A 20,987-nucleotide genomic window follows, 5' to 3' on the forward strand; every position below is an offset into this window, starting at 1 on the left:
CCACAAAGATATCTAAACAGGTGCACACACACTCCTCTTGGTACAGTGTGTGTGTGTGTGTGTGTGTGTGTGTGTGTGTGTGTGTGTGTGTGTGTGTGTGTGTGTGTGTGTGTGTGTGTGTGTGAGTGAGACATGTCACATCTGTTATGTAACGACCTGACACCGTGACCTTGCTGTTATTAGCTTAGCCTGCTAGCTGGACACAGGAAGTAAAGTGTACTGTGGGGTGGGTGCTCGCTGACGCAGAACAACTGAAGTGTGTAAAAGTCAGCCGGGATCTGGACGCGCTCCACCTTGTGACTCAGCAGGCGTAACCCGCTGTGATGGCTTTAAAGCTTCCTGTGTGACTTCGTCAGTCTCACGCTGTGGAGGAGTCTGGTGTTTGTGTTTGGTCACCACGGAAACGGCGTGATGTAGAGCAGAGCTCATTAAGGCCCTCTGACCTCCTGATGGTGAAACGGCGTGCCCTCAGATTCCCTCTTCCTTCATCGAAGCTTTGAGCGTCTCTGAGGTCAACCGTCAAACGCCATAAATAATGCTGCGTCCATGTTTGACTCAGCACTGGTTATCTGTCGGTTAGCTGTTCTGACTCCACCCACCACAGGAAGTTCTCTTACTTATAGAGCACACACAGCAACAGCAGGCGCTGAGGTGCCTTCAGTGCAGTAAGATCAGGATCTCTGAGCCTTGTTCATGGCATCATCAACATCTTTCTCTTCTTCCTCTCCTGCAGTCGTGGGATGTGTTTTTCCGGAACGCCAACGCTGGCGCTCCTCCCGGCGCCGCCTACCAGTCTCCTCTGGGGCTGTCTGCAGCGTCCAGCCTCGTCGCCCCCCAGCTCTCCTCTCTGGTCGGAGCTCAGCCCAACGTGGAGAAGCTGGTGGAGGATCACCTGGCTGTGCAGTCGCTCATCAGGGCCTACCAGGTACACACACACAAACACGATCAATGCATCCATAAGATTATTGAAAAGCCTGTGTTTGTCAGTGACCTCTGACCTTTGGCTACTGATAGAGTGAAGCCTGTGCTGTAAAATGTTTTCCTGTTTGTTCACCTGCTTATTGATGGCTGCTGTTTGTTGATGGAGACGTTGGTGTGGTGAGTTTAGGTCTTCACAGGTCACACAAACTCAGCCTGATCAATAATTGATGATCAGCATCCATCAGAGCAGAGTGTCGACAACATCCACAGTAGGGCTGGGCGATATGGCCTAAAATCCATATCACAGTGTAATTTGAAACATGTGCTTAAAGGATTTTAAGGCGCACTTAAAATCCTTTAATTTTCTCAAAAATCAACAGTGAGCCTTACGTATGAATTCTGGTTGTGCTTACTGACCTCGAACTGATTTTATGTGCTACACGGCGCTCAAACATCGGTCAAAAATGTTTTAGTGCGACTTAGCTTCAGGTCCCAAAGTCAAACGAACACTGAGAGTTAAAACTGTCTAAATTCTTTCATCTTTTATAAAATGATCAGTGTTGCTGCTTTACCAGGTGTAACTATGAAGTTTAACATCCATGAAAACAGGATTATTACATTTAACAGAGTTAGAAGTTAGCAGGAAGTTAGCTCGCTGGCTTCCACCTAAGCATGATATAGCATGTTCTGACTGAGAGATTTCTGAAAGAATTCAAACGTACAGCTCTGCTGTCACGTCCAACATAGATGAAGACTTTAAACTAAACAGCAGTGGTGTTTGTAAAGTTACTGAAGTTGGGCTAGCTGCTATATAATGATGTGCTACGTGACCGCTAGCAAAACAGCTATGTTAGCATAAACACAGTGAAGCTGGAGGATGAACACTAACACTTTTCCACTCGATAAAAGTTAACGTGAAGGTTCCTGATGGTTAGAGACAAATACAGTCGCATGGCAGGATGCTGTAAACAGACCAAACTTCAGTCAGGAGAACAACTGAGATAATCCATCCACAATACGAGGTTAGTCATTCATATACTGCAACAACATGGGAAGTTCAAAGTGACTCTGCAGCAACAGGAAGTGCAGCCGGCTGGATTAAAGCCCGAATCCTGACCCTGACCCTGACGTGACGTGACGCTGTCATAAGGACCTGTGAGGGCCTGAGCTTCCTGTTGTGGTGTGTGTGTGTGTTCAGGTGATGGGTCATCACAATGCCCACCTGGATCCACTGGGAATCAGCTGTGTGAATTTTGATGACGCTCCGGTGAATGCCGGCTTCCAGGATGTTGGTGAGAGCGCCGCAACTAAACCACCAAACAGACCGTGATGTTAACTTTGCTTTTCCCTCCCACCCGCCCTCTCTCCTCCTCCCTCTCTCCTCCTCCTCCTCCTCTCTAACACTTCCTGTTTTTCCTAACTTTTCACCGTTTCTCCCGTTTCTGATTTCTTCCCTCGATCCTGCTTCTCATCTGCTCCGCTCTTCATCCTCTGTCTGTTATTTGGTTGCATCTCCTCCTCCTCCTCCTTCATCTCACCCTGTTCTCACCCCCCCCTTCCTGCCCTGGGTGGGCTCTGTGCTGTTGTCACTTCCTGTAGATCCGAGGGCACCACGTGGCCCAGTTGGACCCCCTCGGCATCATGGACGCCGATCTGGATTCGTGTGTCCCCACTGACATTATCACGTCCTCCGACAAGCTGGGTGAGGAGCTGACCCTCAGAAATCGACCCCCTCTTCGTGTGTTCAGCGCTCCTCCTCGTTGGCTGGAGGAGTCTCTGAAACGTTATCGTACAGCAGAAGAGTTTCTTCTGCTGTACGATAACGTTCTGTTTTTAAATCGAGCTCTGTTTCAGGATTTTATTCTTTGTCTAAACTGAATCGTTCTTCCTCATCTAACATCTGAAGACCTTCGTTCTGTGATGAAGGTCCGAGAATTAACCTCAAATCATTTCAGTGTTTCCCACACGGAGACGTGAGGAGAGACCGCACGGCTGTGCTGACGTGAACGTTAGTGCCAGTTTATTCATCAGTCTGGATCATCACATGTTTGTGACACTTGTGATCATTTAAGTTCATTTAACAAACAAACTAAATGTTATTTTTTTGTTATTTTAGTTTAAATATGATATTTTAATTAAAACGAAGAGCTTAAGGCTGTAACCCTCAAACTGTGACACGGGTTCTGATCATGTGGTTCACAGTGAGGCTGCAGCGCTGTTACTCTGTAATAAACAGCATTTACCAGATCAGAGGTTCAGTCCTGCGTCTGTGTAAACTCTCGGTGGTGGTGTGTAGTCGCAGTCTCTCCTCCACGCTCTGTTGAAGTGTGGATGGTTTTCTTCAGTTTGTGGGAAACACTGAAAACATTGACACAATCCTAATCCCGAGTTTAAAATCTGGATGATTCTCTGAGATCTAAAAAGCCTGACTGAAGGTGTTTTTAATGAAAGGGGAACGTCCTTTTTCCTGAAGGTGATTACGTCCCCGCCGAGGACCGAAAGCTTTCTCAGGGCCTCTGTAGAAAACGTCCTGATTCGGTGTGGCTCCAGGAGGCCTGGCGGTAACCGGCTTCACTGCCTCAGACCTCACGCTCAGACTCAGAGCTCCTCTCCGCTGGAAAACACGATCGGCATTAGTGATTCAGCAGGATGAAGCCTTTAATGGTTCTCAGCCGCCTGAGTCCGTTTCTGTTGGACGCGAGTCGCCCATCGTTGACTCCACGTGGAGTCGTAGGATATCTGGAACTGTGGCGCAGCTTTTACTTTGAAGGGCAGCATTCTCGGTTTCCTGTTTGGGCCGCAGCGATCTGTTGGTGACCAGAACAATCAGCGGTCTGCTCGCGCTCGCTTCGTTTAGACTCACCACAGCGGGCCGTGTAGAAACGGCGTGGATGATGACACTCGTTTATTAAAGCTTCTCATTCAAACCGAGCGACCCGCGAGCTGTCCGAGCGTTTCCTCCACGCACGCGTTCACGGAGCCCAGTGTGAACACGAGACCTGCCAAAGATCACAGAATCTTTCTGAAGATGAAAAACGCGGCGTCGGAGTCTCTGGGCAGCGGCGGGCTGCTGCTGTAGTTGAGCTTCTGCTGCGTGACGCCTGGCTGTGCACCACGTTAGCCAGAGCGCTCCTCCACTGCTAATCCTGCTCAGATCTTTTCCTGCAAGTTTGGACCTGAAACCCCGCCAAGATGACCGTGAGTCTAAGACGCTCCGTCTCAGAGCTCTTCCTCGTCTTCCTCTCAGGACATTTATTAAATAACAGCAGTCCTGGTTCCAGGTTCTTTTAAACCACCACAGTGGAAGACGAGGATAAAGCAGTACTTCCTGTTTGTTCGCAGTCTGAATGTTGCTAACGGCTCATTAACATTCAGCTTCGGCTTCAATCTGTGTCGTCAGAAACAGGAAACAGGAAGTCAAAGATCAAAGGTTTGTGGCTTCGCCTCACTGTCTGCGGCTAAATAAACCCCTGAAGCTGTGACTCCACCCACTGTTACACATCAGGACACGCCCCCTCTCGAGCTGCTCTGTGTGCCATGTTCAGTTTGTTGTATTAGCGCTCCCAGGAAGTAGTCCGTCTGAAGGTGACCTGAATGGCCTCGGTGTGGGACGGCTGTGGCGACGCTGTTTAACCTTAGCATGGCGCTACATGTGTCTCTCCTTCTCCACTGCTCCTTCTTCTTCTTTGATCGTGGGGTCAGACGGTGGTGGAGACGCGAGATGCGGGGCGGCTGCTGCGCTGATGAGGCTGTAGGCCGGTGTGGTGGTGTTGGTGCTGGTGGTGTGTAAAGGGGGTTGCAGGTCATTAATGGTGTCCGGGTGTCTCTTCCCTTTGCTGCCCCCTGCTGGTGACCCGTCCAGACGTGGCTGTGTTCAAGGAGAGGCTGCACATTCTCACGGTCGGAGGTACGAGAACCAGCACTGCTGTGAAGTCAGTAGTTGATCTGTAGTGGAGTTTGTCAGTGCAGTAGTTTGAAGGAAACATCTGCAGGAGCTGAAAGCATCAACGCAGCAGACGGCGGGCTCCTGAGCTCCTGCAGAGGGCGCCGCAGCGCTGCGGAGAGATTTCATCTGGTTCAGCATCTGATTCTGTCTTTGTGCAGGAGTTGAAGCACGTTTGTGACCTTGCAGCGGTTTAACCAAACTGGAAGCATGTTCACATGTGCAGCTGCAATCCTCAGATCCTCTCACCAGCCCCACGCTCACCTGGCCAGAGTGTACCTGCAGGCCTGTGTTGGGCAGTAATGTGCACCCAGACAAATGTATAAATAATCACATGATTAGAGGGATATGTCTTCATGAAGCAGAGTATAAACTGTAATTTTATGTCTCAGTTTATCACTTTCACCTGCTGCTGTAGTTTCAGTAAATGTGACATCAGTTAGTTTTGTTTTTTAGAAAGAAAGCGAGCATCAACAGGTGAGACGGGAAAATAAAAATCGTGCAGACGGTCACGCCGGCAGCATCGTCTGCCTGAAATGTCTCAGACTCTGCTGCTTCTTTACTCCTGTGGATTCTGTCTCAGTGGGCTGAACCACGGTGAAATCTCCCTGTAGCCTGAGCAGCACACAGGAAACACTGAGAGGAAGTTCATCCCGTCTGACTTGACAGGCTCCGCCTCCTCTCAGGGTCCCCTGTGCTCAGCTTTGTTAGCTGCTGCTAGCGTGCTGACCCCCACTCTGTCCCACAGTTCACCGTTATGTTCATTAGTGTCTGGGCCTGACTCTGAATGTGCTCTGAACTATGGCTTGATGCATGCTCCATCATCCAGGTAAGGAAATCCCAAAAAGTTGTCCTCAGATGCAGATGTGTCCACGTGGATTAAACATATTTATATACTGGTTATTAATAAAATCAGGGTGTTGTTACTGGGCAGCTCCTCCCTGCTGGCAGATGTCACTGTTCAGTTTAACAGGTAACTGAAGCTCACCTCCTGCACAGACTACAGTGATGTTCAGCGATGCTGAAAATTAAGGCGAACCCTGAAAGAAGCAACGCGGTAGTTCCTCCAGCATCCAGCCGGGGCAGCAGCGAGTCAGTCCCAATGTTAAACGTGTCCAGCAGCCTGAGACACAAACTCTGTGGATAATTGGGTCGGGATGATGTTACAGCTCACATTAGCATTAAAGGGTTTTTTTAGGGGCGTGGCCTCTTTTTGTAGCTGCTAGGTGTCTGCTAGGCTAATCCATAGCTTTCATGTGATGTCAGATCTACTGGGATACGCCTGCCTGGCCGCTCAGAGTACGGCACAAATGTGCGCGCACACCTTTCCTAACCCCGCCTGACAGGTAGTTTGTTTAAGCTAGCTATGTAGCGCTTTGCATCAGTTACCCGTCCAGATGAAAAATACATGTCGCACGTCGAAAGCGTTCATCCAGTCAGCAGTGAGCAATGCTCTACAACAGACATGGTGCTCAGGGGGAGGGGCTTAGATAAAGCTGCCCTGTTTAGTGACATCAGATTACCAATAACATGGCTGCTGTGAGCTCACTGTACTAACAGACCGTCTAAGAAGACTGAGCTGCAGTTTCAGTGAGTGAAGTTCTGGGATATTTGGGTGTTATTGATTAGCAGGGGTGTGTATGATGTCACAGATCTGCCATACTGTCCTTGTAGACGCAGCTGGTTATGAATCTGTAAATGTACTGCAGTGACGTCTGGATCGGTCTTTGGGGCGTCTGACATCTAGGGCTGCCACAAACGACTATTTTGATAGTCGACTAATCAGATCATCATCCATTGGAGTAAAACGTACAGCTTATTGCACCAGCAGCATCTGCTCTTATATAACTATCATTAGCTTACAGCTTTAAGTGTTTAAGGTCTGTGCTAACTAAAAATAAAGACAAGATGATAGTTTATTAAATTTTAATGAAATTTGCAGATTGTTTCGGTGAAGTTTAATAAACTCCTTGCTATCTAAAATATAACAGGACACCGGAGTAAATTCTCCAGCATCTCACACTTCTGATAATCAGCTGTCTGCTTGACGTTTATTCAGCTGTGTAAAAACTATAACTTTAATCTCAGCCAAACCGATTTACTCAGGAACAAATAAAATACTAAAAAAGCCAAACAACAACATTTTAAGTTATCTAAGTGACTCATATATCATGTTTAACCTGAGTAGCGAAAGACGGCGGTGGGTTTGAAAACGATTTGCCGGGAGTCCGGTGTTCTCACGGCGCTAGTGACCTAGCCCCCGGCTAGCTATCGAGCTAGTGGGTAACAGACGTCTCCGAAAACGTCGGAGCGCTTTTGAAAATATGTGGTGTCCTGATAAACTGAGCAGATATTTGAGGTTTACACAGCTACATTCTCGCCTGAAAATATGTTAAACGTTTATTTTGTGACCCAGAAAGAATAATAAGAGTAACATTAAAACTAACTAGCTGCCGCCATTGTTGGAAACTAAGCTGGGCCGCGCTATGAATTCTGGGACACAGCTTCTTCTTCTTCGGGGTTTAACGGCAGCTGGCATCCTTGTACATGCAGTGCTGCCATCTTCTGTTTCAGTCCGTTATTACACTCTTAAATCCTGCTACTTATTCCTGCGTCTTTTGGGATCTTACAAAGCTTCAAACGACGCGTCGGCTAATAAATTAGTCGTCGACGATTTTGACATTCGACTAATCGTGGCAGCCCTACTGATATCTGAGCACTGACGCTGCTTCACGTCGTGTAATGTCAGTGACCTCGCGCGTGTTTCAGCTCAGTGCGTCGATCCCGTTTCCTCAAGTTTAGCTTCATGTTTTTGGACAGAAGCATGAAAAAAATGTTACTGAGCCCCAAATCGAGGCTGGGAGGAGAAAGTGTTCCGCCTGTGTGTTCCAGCCCTGTCACCAGGTTCAAAGCCGACCTGAAACAGAATATATCAGTCAGACTGTCTCAGCAGGACAACTGCACAGAGCAGCAAGAAGCTGTGCGTAAACTGCCCGCTGGTGCTCCACAGGTCACACTGGTCTGAGTCCAGCTGTTACTGTCACAGAGGGCAGGGACTGAGCACTGACCTCAGGACAGAGCCTCTGTTTTTACTCGAGAACAAAGACGTCAGAGGTGCTTTGTAAAAAACATCCTCAGCACGTTTCATCTGAGCTGCAGCTCCAGATGTTTCACTGAGGTCAGTTTAGCAGCTGTCTGAGGTTTGTTCCTCAAAATATGAAAGATCCTGAAACAGACGTCAGGATGGCAGCACACACTCAGACCTGCACACATGGGGCAGCATTACATCTACTCTATCTACACACAGGCCCCGCTTTAAAGTAATAAACTGCTTTCAGTACAAAAGCAATGACAGGCTGAAATGTTTAGAAAGAGAAAACGGGTGGATGAAAAGGGAGTTCAGTCCAGGAGGGCACGACACACACAGTTACTACAGACCAATGGTCGCACAGACCGACAGAAATGCTTACAGACTCAGGAGAAGGCAGACGTGGGGGCGCCGGTGGTGGTCTGTGGGAGCGCCGGTGGTGGTCTGTGGGGGCGCCGGTGGTGGTCTGTGGGGGCTGTCAGCCGAGCGTCCATGGGGACATCCTGCTTTGCTATGTGAGGTAGATTGAGCCTTTTGAGTGGCTCCTTTGCATGTGTGCGGGTTCTCTGATTGGCTGAGCCTGAAGTGAGACTGCAGACAGGACGAGTGCTCAAAGAGACGCTCCTCCAACTTCATCACACCTCCTCCCCTAACGTCCCAGAATCAGTTTAAAGTCAAATGATCCCGTTCTGTCATCACTGCTTCTTCAGCTTATCGCTGTGCTGACGTGGAGTTTCGTATCGGAGACCAGCGCCGACACGCAGGTCATCAGAAACGCTCCTGGTGTTTCTGTTTCAGAGCACAGGAGCTCGGAGATCCTCACAAACCCCACGGAGTCCGAGTTTGAAACTGTCTCACTGTGTTCACCAGATTATATCTGATCACGTTAATCAATGATGACATCCTGAAGGTTTCAGCCCCGAGGCTTCATATTGCAAGGTAGACTCTACAATAATACAATCATGTGACCCCGTATGAGCAAGCACTTTGGCGACCGTAGGAAGGAAGAACTCCCTTTTAACTTTCATGTTTTCCCCGCTTCAGTGACGCCGTTTGACCCCGAGTCTGTGAGCTTGTGTATTTGAGAATAGCAGCTGTGCAGCGTTCGGCTGCTGCAGGAAGTCACCCGTTACAGCATGTTGAAGCGACGCCCACAGACGTGAGGGTCAGTAACAGTTCATCAACCTGACGAGTGGCGTGCGGCGCGACGAGCCGGCTGTGACCACAGGATCAGCTCTGAATGGGTCTCGCTGCACTAATGAATCAAACGCACCCTTTCCTGTACAGCGCCGTGTTTTTACTCACGCCTCAGTCAGCTCGCGCTCCAATAGTTTCCTACGCTCACGGCTGCACGCCGCAGCAGGTCTGACCGTCACACGGCGAGCGTTTGTTAGGAAGCGGTGTGAAACGGTATTCACGTCCTTATGATTCAAACAGACGTCCTGCAGGTTCAGGTGGAGAAACCTGCGGCGCCTCAGTGGACTGAAGCTGCTGTTCTTGTGAAGGTGCTGCAGCAGCGATGATGATGATGATGAAGGCGGTCTGTCGAGCTTTCAGGCTGCTGATTGGTCTAAACTGTCGACGCTAACGACTTATTTTATTTGTTTTGGACCCACAACACCACCTCCTCTGCTGTCCTAAAACCATTAAAACCTCCACTACTCTAATGCCACCTCCTCCGCCTGCTCCTCTTCATCTGCTCCTCCTCACACCCCCCCCTTACCCCTGCTCTCCTCACCCCCCCCCTTAACCACTGCTTCCTCCCTCTTCCTCCTCTCCCTCTAACCCCTGACTACCCTAACCTACCCTATTACCTCCTCCCCTGCTCCTCCTCATCCTCCTGCATGTGTAAATCTCCCCCTTTCTGTTGATTAAAACTTGTCTTCATCACTAACTCCTTGTACACGTTTTTCTGTCTCACCTCTTCTCCTCCCTTCTTTCTCCTCGTTCTCCTGCTCCTCCCCCTCCCCTCTTGCTCCGTGGTGCTTCATGGGACTTGTAGGCTTCTACGGTCTGGAGGAGTCGGACCTGGAAAAAGTGTTCCGGCTTCCCACCACCACCTTCATCGGCGGCTCGGAGAGCGTGCTACCGCTGAAGGAGATCATCCGCCGGCTGGAGGTGAACGCACACACACACAGACACACACACAGGAAGTGGAAATGAGCAGTTGAAATGTTTTACAGGCAAATTATTCAGGACAATGACTGTGTGCGTGTGTGTGTGCGTGTGTGTGGTGTGTGTGTGCGTGTGTGCGCGTGTGTGTGTGCGCGTGTGTGGTGTGTGTGTGTGTGTGTGCGTGTGTGTGTGTGTGTGTGTGTGTGTCTGTGCGTGTGTGCGTGTGTGTGTGCGTGCGTGTGCGCGTGGTGGCGCGTGTGTGTGTGTGTGTGTGTGCGCGTGTGTGTGTGTGCGCGTGTGTGTGTGCGCGTGTGTGTGTGTGCGCGCGTGTGCGTGTGTGTGGCGCGTGTGTGTGCGCGTGTGTGTGTGCGTGTCGTGTGTGTGTGTCTGTGTGTGCTGTGCTGTGTGTGTCTGTGTGTGCGGTGTGTGTGTGTCGTGTGTGTGTGCGTGTGTGTGTGCTGTGTGTGTGCGCGTGTGTGTGTGCGTGTGCGTGTGTGTGCGTGTGTGTGCGCGTGTGTGTCGGCTGCGTGTGTGTGGCGTGGTGTCCGTGTGTGCGGTGTGTGTGCGCGTGTGCGCGTGTGTGTGCGTGTGTCGGTGCAGATGGCGTACTGTCAGCACATCGGGGTGGAGTTCATGTTCATCAACGACCTGGATCAGTGTCAGTGGATCAGGCAGAAGTTTGAGACTCCGGGCGTGATGCAGTTCACTCTGGAGGAGAAGCGGACGCTGCTGGCCCGCATGGTCCGCTCCACCAGGTCAGAACCCCCACACACTCAGGTCCCTCACGCAGATTCATCCACACACTGATTTTATAAGCTGGAGCAGGAGGGAGAAGCCACAGAAGACCCAAAGATGAACCCTGAGGTGCGTCAGCATCGTAAACCACCACGAGCCGTTTCTGACAGCTTGTGGTGGTTTTACCCGCAGCGAAACTCAAGCCCGCCACTTCAGTCACCTCAGCTTTCTGAGAAACAGAAGCTCAGTGCTCTGGTGTTTCAGTCATAACCAGTTTGATCCTCACGCTGGTCCCATCGATGGGATGTCTGCTGTGAAATCTGCCACTGCAACACGGAGTCGTTGGGAAACACGGTGCGGCTGCAATAAGCGAATCTGCAGTCTGCGTTGGGAATAACCGGCGTGTTTGCCTGTGTTCAGGTTTGAGGAGTTCCTGCAGAAGAAGTGGTCTGCAGAGAAGCGCTTCGGCCTGGAGGGCTGCGAGTCTCTGATCCCCGCCCTGAAGACCATCATCGACAAGTCGTCTGAGAACGGCGTGGAGAACGTCATCATGGGAATGCCCCACAGGTAAAACCACACGCTGCTGTTCTCTGTTACTTGACCGCACGCACGCCGCTCCACAGTCGATGACACCTGCGTGATGTCATCAGAAAGGAGGCAGCAGCTTCCAGGAGAAATCTGCATCCAATCAGCGAGTTTGATGGCGTCAGCGCTCCTCAAGGTTACAAAAGCAGCAGCCCGACAGTGACGCACTGAAGACAGGAGTCGGAGCACAAACATGTTGAAATGTTGGCTTTTAATTTTAATGTATTTCTGCTTCAGTCAAAGACGACAGAGTAAATAAATACAGGCTCAGCTCACACCTGTGTGAAGACGAACGCCGCGAGCGCGCCGTGATGGCCTCTGTGTCTTTCAGGGGTCGTCTCAACGTCCTGGCCAACGTGATCCGGAAAGAGCTGGAGCAGATCTTCTGTCAGTTCGACTCCAAACTGGAAGCAGCTGATGAGGTCGCTGTTTTTACTGCTGTTTGTTCGTTTACTCTCGATTTTCTTTCCCCGTCTGATCCAACCTGTCGTGGTTGTCCTCAGGGCTCCGGCGACGTGAAGTACCACCTGGGGATGTACCATCGCCGCATCAACCGCGTGACGGACAGGAACATCACGCTGTCTCTGGTAGCGAACCCGTCTCACCTGGAGGCCGTGGACCCCGTGGTTCAGGGAAAGACCAAAGCTGACCAGTTCTACTGCGGGGACACAGACGGGAAAAGAGTAAGTCTGGCGGAAGTACTCGGATACTTTATAGTAGAGATACTGCACTGTGAAGATACTGTTACAGGTCCAGGTAGTTTTTCTAGCTCAGAGCAGACTCGACCTTCAGGTAAACAGCGCAGGCTTGTTTTTTTTCCTGGAAACTGTTGGAGGTGTTTCTGTGCAGGACGAGCTTTCGACCAATCACAGACTGACAAAGTGTCATTAAGTTCATGTGTTCTCTGCGCAGGTGATGTCCATCCTGCTGCACGGAGACGCCGCGTTCGCCGGTCAGGGCATCGTCTATGAGACCTTCCACCTGTCCGACCTGCCGTCCTACACCACGCACGGCACCGTGCACGTCGTGGTCAACAACCAGGTAACGCCACAAAGAAACAGACCGTGAGCCGCTAACGCAGCCCGCCGTGCAAACACCTCTCTGTCGTCGTGTCTGCAGATCGGCTTCACCACCGACCCTCGCATGGCCCGCTCCTCGCCGTACCCCACAGACGTGGCTCGTGTCGTCAACGCTCCCATCTTCCACGTGAACGCCGACGACCCCGAAGCCGTCATCTACGTCTGCAAGGTGGCGGCTGAGTGGAGAGCCACCTTCCACAAAGATGTCGTGGTCGACCTGGTCAGTAAAGACGCAGACAAACACTCTCTGACACGAAGCTTTCAAAGCTGATCGCCGACATCTGGAGTTTGCTCCCACCTGTTCACACAGCTGGAAACAGTCTTTACAGTGTGTGTGTGTGTGTGTGTGTGTGTGTGTGTGTGTGTGCAGGTGTGTTACCGTCGGATGGGTCATAACGAGATGGACGAGCCGATGTTCACTCAGCCGCTGATGTACAAGCAGATCAAGAAGCAGAAGCCGGTCCTGCAGAAATACGCCGAGAAGCTGATCGCAGAGGGAGCCGTGAGCCGGCAGGAGTATGAGGTAGGACTCGCCCACCAGGCGAATCCTGCTTACAGGTCACCGTGATGTCACTTCCTGAACGTTTGTCTGTTTGCAGGAGGAGATCGCCAAGTACGATAAGATCTGTGAGGAGGCGTACGCTCGCTCCAAGGACGAGAAGATCCTGCACATCAAGCACTGGCTGGACTCCCCGTGGCCCGGTGAGAGGGCGAGGAAGCGGGGTCGAGTCACTGTCAGCTTCCTGATCGCACAGATTCAACTCTCAGGACGTTGTTTTCACTCTGGCGTTCAGCTCCAGACTGTTAACCCTTTAAACTCGCTGTTTTCAGGTTTTTTCACCCTGGACGGTCAACCAAAGTCGATGAGCTGCCCCTCCACCGGCCTGACCGAAGACAACCTGAACCACATCGGACAGGCGGCCTCGTCCGTCCCCGTGGAGGACTTCACCATCCACGGAGGTCGAGAACGGCACCGCCTTCTGACCCGGCAAACGGGAACGAAGACGTTCAGCTGACGCTGTCGTTTCTCGCCGCAGGTCTGAGCCGAATCCTGAAGGGCCGCGCCGAGATGGTGAAGAACCGGATGGTGGACTGGGCCCTGGGCGAGTACATGGCCTTCGGATCGCTGCTGAAAGAGGGGATCCACATCAGGCTGTCGGGGCAGGACGTGGAGCGCGGGACCTTCAGGTAAACCTGTAGGCGTGTCTGGCAGCGGCATGTGACACACAAAGCAGAGAGAGCTAAAGAAGCGAAAAACCACGACACAAAATAAACTGATGGCGTGACGTCAGGAGGAGACGAGCGGCTCGGAAAACGCCCCCGATCGTCTCGGTCTGCTCGTCTTGACGCCGTTAGCAAGTTAGCGCAGAGCGCGGGTGGTTGACGGGTGTCCTCTGTGTGTCCCCTCACAGCCACCGTCACCACGTCCTCCACGACCAGAACGTGGACAAGAGGACCTGCATCCCCATGAACCACCTGTCCCCGGACCAGGCGCCGTACACCGTCTGCAACAGCTCGCTGTCAGAGTACGGCGTGCTCGGTCAGTCCTCGCTCTCCACAGATGATGCGTCATCGATAGCGTCTGTGTTTTTGCCTGATGGTTGTTTCTGTGTCTGCAGGCTTCGAGCTGGGATTCGCCATGGCGAGCCCGAACGCTCTGATCCTGTGGGAGGCTCAGTTTGGAGACTTCCAGAACACGGCGCAGTGCATCATCGACCAGTTCATCTGCGCCGGGCAGGCCAAGTGGGTGAGGCAGAACGGCATCGTGCTGCTGCTGCCGCACGGCATGGAGGGCATGGTGAGGACGCCGCCGCACCTTCCTCCTCCTCCTCCTCACTGACTGAAAACCAAAGACAACACAGTGTCGATAAGTCTGAGCTGATCAGTGTTCCTGATCTGTGATCGTTTATTTCTGATAATCAACACGTGCTCGCTGCTCTGTCTGAATGTTCTCCTCAGGGTCCCGAACACTCGTCAGCTCGTCCCGAGAGATTCCTCCAGATGTGCAACGATGACCCCGACGTCCTGCCGGTGAGACGCACACACAGAGCAGTGATTTCAGAGCGGTGTGTGTGTGTGTGTGTGTGTGTGTGTGTGTGTGTGTGTGTGTGTGTGTGCTGTGTGTGTTTTGATGCTGGTTTCTGTCCCTCAGAACATCACCGAGGACCTCGCCGTGCGTCAGCTCTACGACTGTAACTGGATCGTGGTGAACTGCTCAACGCCTGCAAACTACTTCCACGTTCTCCGACGGCAGATCCTGCTGCCCTTCAGGAAGCCCGTGAGCCTCACACACACACACACACACACACACACACACACACACAACAATGTGATGGACCGAGCAGTGAAGGAAACTTAGGCACAGGTTAAAGTCCAAAAAAAAATTTTTTATTTAACCCAAAAAAAAAAAAAAAAAAAAAAAAAAAAAAAAAAAAAAAAAAAAAAAAAAAAAAAAAAAAAAAAAAAAAAAAAAAAAAAAAAAAAACCCAAAAAACATAATTGGTTAACTCATGCAAAAAGAATCAAAATCTTGGGCCCATAAAGGAGGTCAAAGTAACACAACTCTACTCAAAGTTGACAACACAACTGATAACTCAACCAAACTGACCTCACTTAACGAGACAAAGGGGAAACTTAAATAGAGGCTGACCAGCCCACAGAAAACAGGAGAAGGGCTAAAACACACAAAACCTAACTAAACATAATGAACTCCAATTCCCCCCCATGGTCCCGCGTTATGGCATGAACCAATTTGCAGTCTTCCTTTAAAGCTTGCTCCGCCCCTTTTCCACCTCTTGGCTCCTTAATCAAGGGACTGGAACAGCTGCAACTACGGTAACTCAGAAAACAAAAGTTTAATCATACATAACAGTGTAAACTACAATGTGCGCACTTATTTTAGAATGCAGCGTTATGTGGATATGTGAATTAACTCTAAACCAAAACCAGTTATTTATTGTCCTGTAAATTAATTCCTATATTTAAAGAAAGAAATGTGAATGCAATGTTATAAGCCTCTACACTAACATGGTGGGTGTTACCACTGTGTGGCTGTAAGTGCAGCCATCACACACACACACACACACACACACACTAAAACCAGTGTTAGCCTTAAAGCGGAGTCTGGGGGCGTAGACGTGTGGACGACTCATCACGAGTCTCCCTGTGAAAACATGCTGTTCAGCCTAATGTCATGTGACCAACTTCCTGTTTGTGTCCCCAGCTGATCATCTTCACTCCCAAGTCTCTGCTGCGTCACCCCGAGGCCCGATCGAGCTTCGACGAGATGCTGCCCGGTAACGCCTCCACCCACACCTGCAGCTCTAACGGCTCTGACGAACCGAGCCTGAACCCTCCCTCTCTCCTTACTTCTCATTCATCCTCCTCTTCTTTGTCTTTTCCTTTTGTTCGTCTTTATCCTTCTTCCATGCTTTCCCTTTTTCTTCCACCTCCTCTTCCTCGCTGCAGGAACTCACTTCCAGCGGCTGATCCCGGAGGTGGGCGTGGCGGCCGAGCGTCCAGAGGCCGTGAAGCGGCTGATCTTCTGCACAGGAAAGGTTTACTACGAGCTGACCAAAGAGCGGAAGAGCAGAGGCCTGGAGGACACGGTGGCCATCAGCCGCATTGAGCAGGTACACGCATGCCACACGGAGACTTCTGATTGGCTGCAGCCAGGGGCTTACGGTGTCAAAGGAGTCAGCTGACTCATACTCTAAAGTAGCTTTAGTTACAGTCTTTAGGGGATTACAGGAAAGAGAACTCGGCGGCAGTGGCTGGTGAACAGGCAGTAACGGCACGCCGTCTCTCCCCGCAGCTCTCCCCGTTCCCCTTCGACCAGGTGAAGGCGGAGACGGAGCGCTTCCCCAACGCCGACCTGGTCTGGTGTCAGGAGGAGCACAAGAACCAGGGTTACTATGACTACGTGAAGCCTCGCATCAGGACCACCACGCAGAAAGCCAAGCCCGTTTGGTAACCACCATCACCGTCATCGTGATCAGACCATCTGTCCACCACCGTGCAACCTCTGACCACACCCTCTCTGTGTTTCAGGTATGCTGGCAGAGACCCGGCAGCCGCTCCCGCCACAGGAAACAAAAACACTCACCTGATCGAGCTGCGGCGCTTCCTGGACACGGCCTTCCACCTGGACGCGTTCAGAGACCAGCAGTGATCACGTGACCTGCAGCACCTGGAATCAGCCCTCACCCGTCTCGCCTCCATTCACACTCACAACACACAGTCAGCCCTCTGTACGGCTGAGCACACCGCACAGCAGGAGGTCCATTCAGAAAATCACCGACCAGAACATCACAGCGGGAGGCGGAGCCTCAGATTCAAATTTAAACTTTATTCTCCTGGTTTGTGACGGACAGAAACATTCCCGTAATCATCAAAGACGAAACGAGCTGCCGTTTTTCTCTCTGAGCTGTCTTTGTCCATCAGACCTCACATTAACGTCACCATGACGCCGAGGGAAGCTAAAATCAGACAGATTCTCAATGGACTTCTGAACTGACGTCCAACTATTAGCACTTTGACGCATTCACACATATACACAGTCATCATCTGATCAGGTCTGAAACATTTGAGACTAAACCAATCAAAGTCTAAAAATAGCAACAATTTGGCATAACAGCAGGTTTACGCCAAATAATCTGAGTGTTTATTCTGAATCATAAATATGGTTATGATTTAAAAACTTTATCAGTTTCTTGGACAAACACGGGCAGCAAAAAGCAGCAACGTTGGTCTTAAATTAGATATATTTTGAATGAAGTCTGGTGCTGTTCACGTCTTCAGATAGTAGCTGTTAGCATTGTTAGCACTTCCTATTTAAAAGCAATGGGAGTCCAGCTAGCTGCAGAGAGCAGGTTTTTTTCACCTTTCAACAGGTGAGTTCGCTCATTACGGAAAGGCTGATGTGTTCAATGAAAGTGAAAGTCACAGCAAACCGATCTGCTCTCAAACAGCCGGTTCAGAAGTCCATTAAGAATGTGTTTTCAGCTTTTCCTCAGAGTCAGTGATGCATCCTGCTCGGCTGCTTCGGCAGCACCAAATCAAGCTTAAAAAAAAAACCCGCAGAGGAAAACTGGAGCTTGTTATTAACATGTTGGTATTAAATTAGCCCACCTCGCTTTGCTGGCAGTGTCAGGGCTGAGGTCGCCTTCAGGCTCAGCTTCACCCAGCCACCGAGGCCGCTCAGCTTCAGCGTACTCTTCTCACCTGGGATAAAGTTTCAGACTTTTTTAAACCTTTTTAAATGTATTTAAAGCAGGAGGGTCTGAAACAGGAAGACGAAGGAAGCATCATAACACTGAGTTCAGAGCGTTTCAGAGGTTTAACTCTGACGTATTTGTTTGTGAACGTCTAAAAGAGTAAAATCTGCTCTTAAACTAAAGTTTGAAGTGTGGAAGGCGTCAGATTCATACGCAGAGTTTGAGTTACAGAGTTGGACCTGAGAGAAAAATAAACTGAACTACAGCATGAATAATAATAATATGCATTCTTAAATTAGATGAATTCTCATTAGAGTCTGGTGCTGTTGTTCTGTTTTAGTGTGTGAACAGTTTAGCCGATGAACACTGGTAGTTTACAGCTGTGTGATTTATTTATTCTAATAAAGTCCAACAGCAGGGAACACTGGGAATTCAAACAACACAAGAAAGCACATCTAAAATTGGCAGAATTTTGAATGAAGTCTGGTGCAGTCTGACGAGCGGCTCAGATTGCTTCTCAGTACCGTTTGTCTTAAATTGGGTAAATTTTGAATGAAGTCTGGTGGGGTTGTTCAGGGTATTTTGTTGCAGAGATGTTTGGTGTGACCAGGCAATGTCACGGCTCGATAGCTGTCCTTCGTCAAACAGTTGCTGCAGAAGTTTCTATTTCTGCAACTTTACAGGCAACAGCAACCTGCGTATGGCAACATGAAGGAATGATGCAGATTTGCTTTAGAAAAGGTTCATGTGGAGTTGAGCCTGAATGACCTTTGACCCCACTGTCCACACGGTCACTCTCCAGCTGTGATGACAGAACTCTCCATCCTCGTCCTCATCATCATCAGGACCCAGTCTTCTACTTCTTCTTCGCACAGAAATCCTGATGAGTTACAGAAATGTTTTTTGTTCATCTTTTTTTTTGCTTTTTAAAATGCTCGTTAGCATAATTTGCGCCCCCTGCTGGGGGGCGGGCTAGCTGGGAGAATCACTACAGACAGCAGGTGGTGGTTTTTACCTGTCATCGGCAGGTGTGTCCGTGTGTATTTAGAGGCAGCGCTTAACACTGAGATTTTATTGTCTTTTACTTTGAAGGGATCTTTGGGGAATGAGTCTGCGACACGAACTCAACCAAAAGCACTGCTGATGATTAATTTAACCCCTCGCTTCTGGCCCCGCCCCCTCCTTTCCGGCGAGCGTTCATCCCGTGCCAAAATGGATCGCAAGCGTCTCGTGTTTTTAGTGTGTTTGGCATCCGGCGAGCGGCAAAACGGTCGGCCGCTGGTGGCGTTCTGCGAGACAAAGAAAATGATTTATTTATTTTCATAAAGGGGAAGTTCTCTCATTATTTTGCTTCATTCAATAAAGAAATCTGTATGTACTGAGGAGCCCCGCCTCCTGTGCTTCCTCACTGCTGACATCAGCTGTCTGCGCACACTCATTTCACACCAGGTAACCTGCGGGGTCAAACCAACCTGTGACATCATTGTAAATCATATTTATTCATATATTCAGTGAAATTAAGTGAATGGACTTCAGACAGAAGAAGGAATTTAAATTGGGTCAGTTTTGAATGAAGTCTGGCACGGTTTGAAATTCTGGATAAGTGAGCGAAATATTCTGTATTGGAAGCTCTTGATGTAAAATATTTGTTGTTGTCTAACAAAGGCAGGATTATAAATGACGTCTGGCACTGCTCGGTCAGTGAGACGGAACCACATTTAAAATGAGCCGTGGCGGGCTAAACCTAAGACGTGATAAAGTTACAGAACTCCCCATGAGTACAGTATGGCGTTAAATCAGATTATTTTAAATGGATTGAGGTTCTGTTCGATCACATTTGATCTTCTGCTGAGGCATGACAGGAGGTTAAAGTTGTTTTCAGATTTACTGATTAATCAGAGTTTAGATTAATCAATCTAAACTCCCAATTATACTATTTCAAGCACTGGAGCCACTGTCATTTTTTTTGATTAGTACATCATGAAAAACATCTGAAAATGGTGAAATTTTGAATGGACTCTGGTCGTTTTTTAATAATTCAGTTCAACACTTAATGACATGCTGCGTTTTAGCCAGGAATGTGTTTTTATTCCCAGAAGTCAAATGCAGATGCTTTACCTGATTTTACTGATATTTAACAAAAGGGGGGGGGGGGGGGGGGGGGAGTTTAATTTTATACCATTGGAAGGACCAGAGGATGAGTCTAAAAATGGTCAAAAATTTGATGAAGTCTGTTACTGTTTAGTGAAAGATTTTTATTGCGTGAAGACGTCTATGGAGATGGAAGATTCTGGAAGAAAAGTTTGGTAAGTGGACTTTTACTCGTATTTGATCTGATTCACATGCAGGAAGTTTCTGAAGGGCCAAAAACAGCAAACAAACTGGAACTAAACTGTGCTAATTTGGGTAAATTCTGAATGAAGTCTGGTGCTGTTTGCTTGGTCAGGAGTTTTGAAATATTTGAGTCTTATTTATACTCAAAGACAAACCTGAACAAGGTGAAAGTGCCACGGGCTGGTCAAAATGGTGCACTGCAGCGTGTCAGGAACATCAGTGGTTTCAGTTTTGGTCTCTCCCACGGTAGCTTTGCATAAGTTTAAATTCAAAACAAGCTGTTTTAGCTCCTCCCTCTTCGAGGCCAGCCTCATTCTCAGATGACCATTCAGATCAAAATCCAAATTCATTTTAAAATCACATTTCAAAACAAAGTTGATCAAAGAAACAAAAGGTTACAAATTGCAAAAACACAAGTGATGATATAACAGCCTGAATTCATAAGCTCTCACGACAAGTTCAAAGGCAAAGAATAAAAATGTGAACATGGAGCAGCGACTCGTTCTTAAGTGTAGGCTTTGGAACAGAGGAGTAGCTGGGCAGCATATCTCTGTGACCTTGAAGGACATTTAAAAAAACAAAATCTTAAAATCGATCCTAAAAAGCACAGGAAGCCAGAATGGAGGAGGCTACAGCTTACGGGTTCAGGTAAGAGGGCACCATGTTGGACTGAGTGAAAGGGAAGGCCTGATATTTACCAACGTAAAGGGCATAACAACAGTCAAGTGAAGCTGTAATGAAATAATGATAACTTAAAATTATTTAAAGATGAGGGCCTGACCTTGGAAGTCTCAACAGGTAAACACCTGATTTCACAACAGAATGAATCTGATTGTCCAGTGCCTACTGGTGATGGCCAGAGGGGCCGATGGCGCAATGTGGCAGCCTCGCTTCTGTCAGTCTGCCCCAGGGCAGCTGTGGCTACAACTGTAGCTGCCTCCACCAGTGTGTGAATGTGAGAGTGAATGAAT

The 20,987-nt window shown here is 49.3% G+C and overlaps 1 protein-coding gene across 3 annotated transcripts in view; it reads left to right on the forward strand.

Annotated features, from left to right (window-relative positions):
* The window catches only part of ogdha (oxoglutarate dehydrogenase a), a 26,852-nt gene extending 7,785 nt beyond the window's left edge, over nucleotides 1–19,067 (forward strand). Inside the window, exons 3-24 of one of the 3 annotated variants that reach the window (XM_042215837.1) lie at nucleotides 734–925; nucleotides 2,521–2,623; nucleotides 4,784–4,828; nucleotides 9,955–10,070; nucleotides 10,668–10,822; nucleotides 11,223–11,369; nucleotides 11,719–11,809; nucleotides 11,891–12,070; nucleotides 12,300–12,428; nucleotides 12,507–12,686; nucleotides 12,837–12,989; nucleotides 13,066–13,168; nucleotides 13,298–13,426; nucleotides 13,504–13,654; nucleotides 13,879–14,006; nucleotides 14,086–14,264; nucleotides 14,426–14,497; nucleotides 14,619–14,744; nucleotides 15,690–15,762; nucleotides 15,935–16,098; nucleotides 16,281–16,435; nucleotides 16,517–19,067. In XM_042215837.1, the coding sequence (XP_042071771.1) occupies nucleotides 734–925; nucleotides 2,521–2,623; nucleotides 4,784–4,828; nucleotides 9,955–10,070; nucleotides 10,668–10,822; nucleotides 11,223–11,369; nucleotides 11,719–11,809; nucleotides 11,891–12,070; nucleotides 12,300–12,428; nucleotides 12,507–12,686; nucleotides 12,837–12,989; nucleotides 13,066–13,168; nucleotides 13,298–13,426; nucleotides 13,504–13,654; nucleotides 13,879–14,006; nucleotides 14,086–14,264; nucleotides 14,426–14,497; nucleotides 14,619–14,744; nucleotides 15,690–15,762; nucleotides 15,935–16,098; nucleotides 16,281–16,435; nucleotides 16,517–16,637 (2,892 nt within the window). In that variant the 3' untranslated portion in view covers nucleotides 16,638–19,067. Of the gene's footprint in view, nucleotides 1–733; nucleotides 926–2,119; nucleotides 2,214–2,520; nucleotides 2,624–4,783; nucleotides 4,829–9,954; nucleotides 10,071–10,667; nucleotides 10,823–11,222; nucleotides 11,370–11,718; nucleotides 11,810–11,890; nucleotides 12,071–12,299; nucleotides 12,429–12,506; nucleotides 12,687–12,836; nucleotides 12,990–13,065; nucleotides 13,169–13,297; nucleotides 13,427–13,503; nucleotides 13,655–13,878; nucleotides 14,007–14,085; nucleotides 14,265–14,425; nucleotides 14,498–14,618; nucleotides 14,745–15,689; nucleotides 15,763–15,934; nucleotides 16,099–16,280; nucleotides 16,436–16,516 lie in introns of all 3 variants that reach the window. The other 2 variants (XM_042215839.1, XM_042215838.1) reach the window with 2 other exon arrangements.
* Nucleotides 19,068–20,987: the final 1,920 nt, after the last annotated feature.

The sequence above is a fragment of the Haplochromis burtoni genome, unplaced genomic scaffold (genome assembly GCF_018398535.1).
Source record: "Haplochromis burtoni strain Fernald_Lab_line unplaced genomic scaffold, NCSU_Asbu1 Contig_839, whole genome shotgun sequence".
Classification (NCBI taxonomy): Eukaryota; Metazoa; Chordata; class Actinopteri; order Cichliformes; family Cichlidae; genus Haplochromis; species Haplochromis burtoni.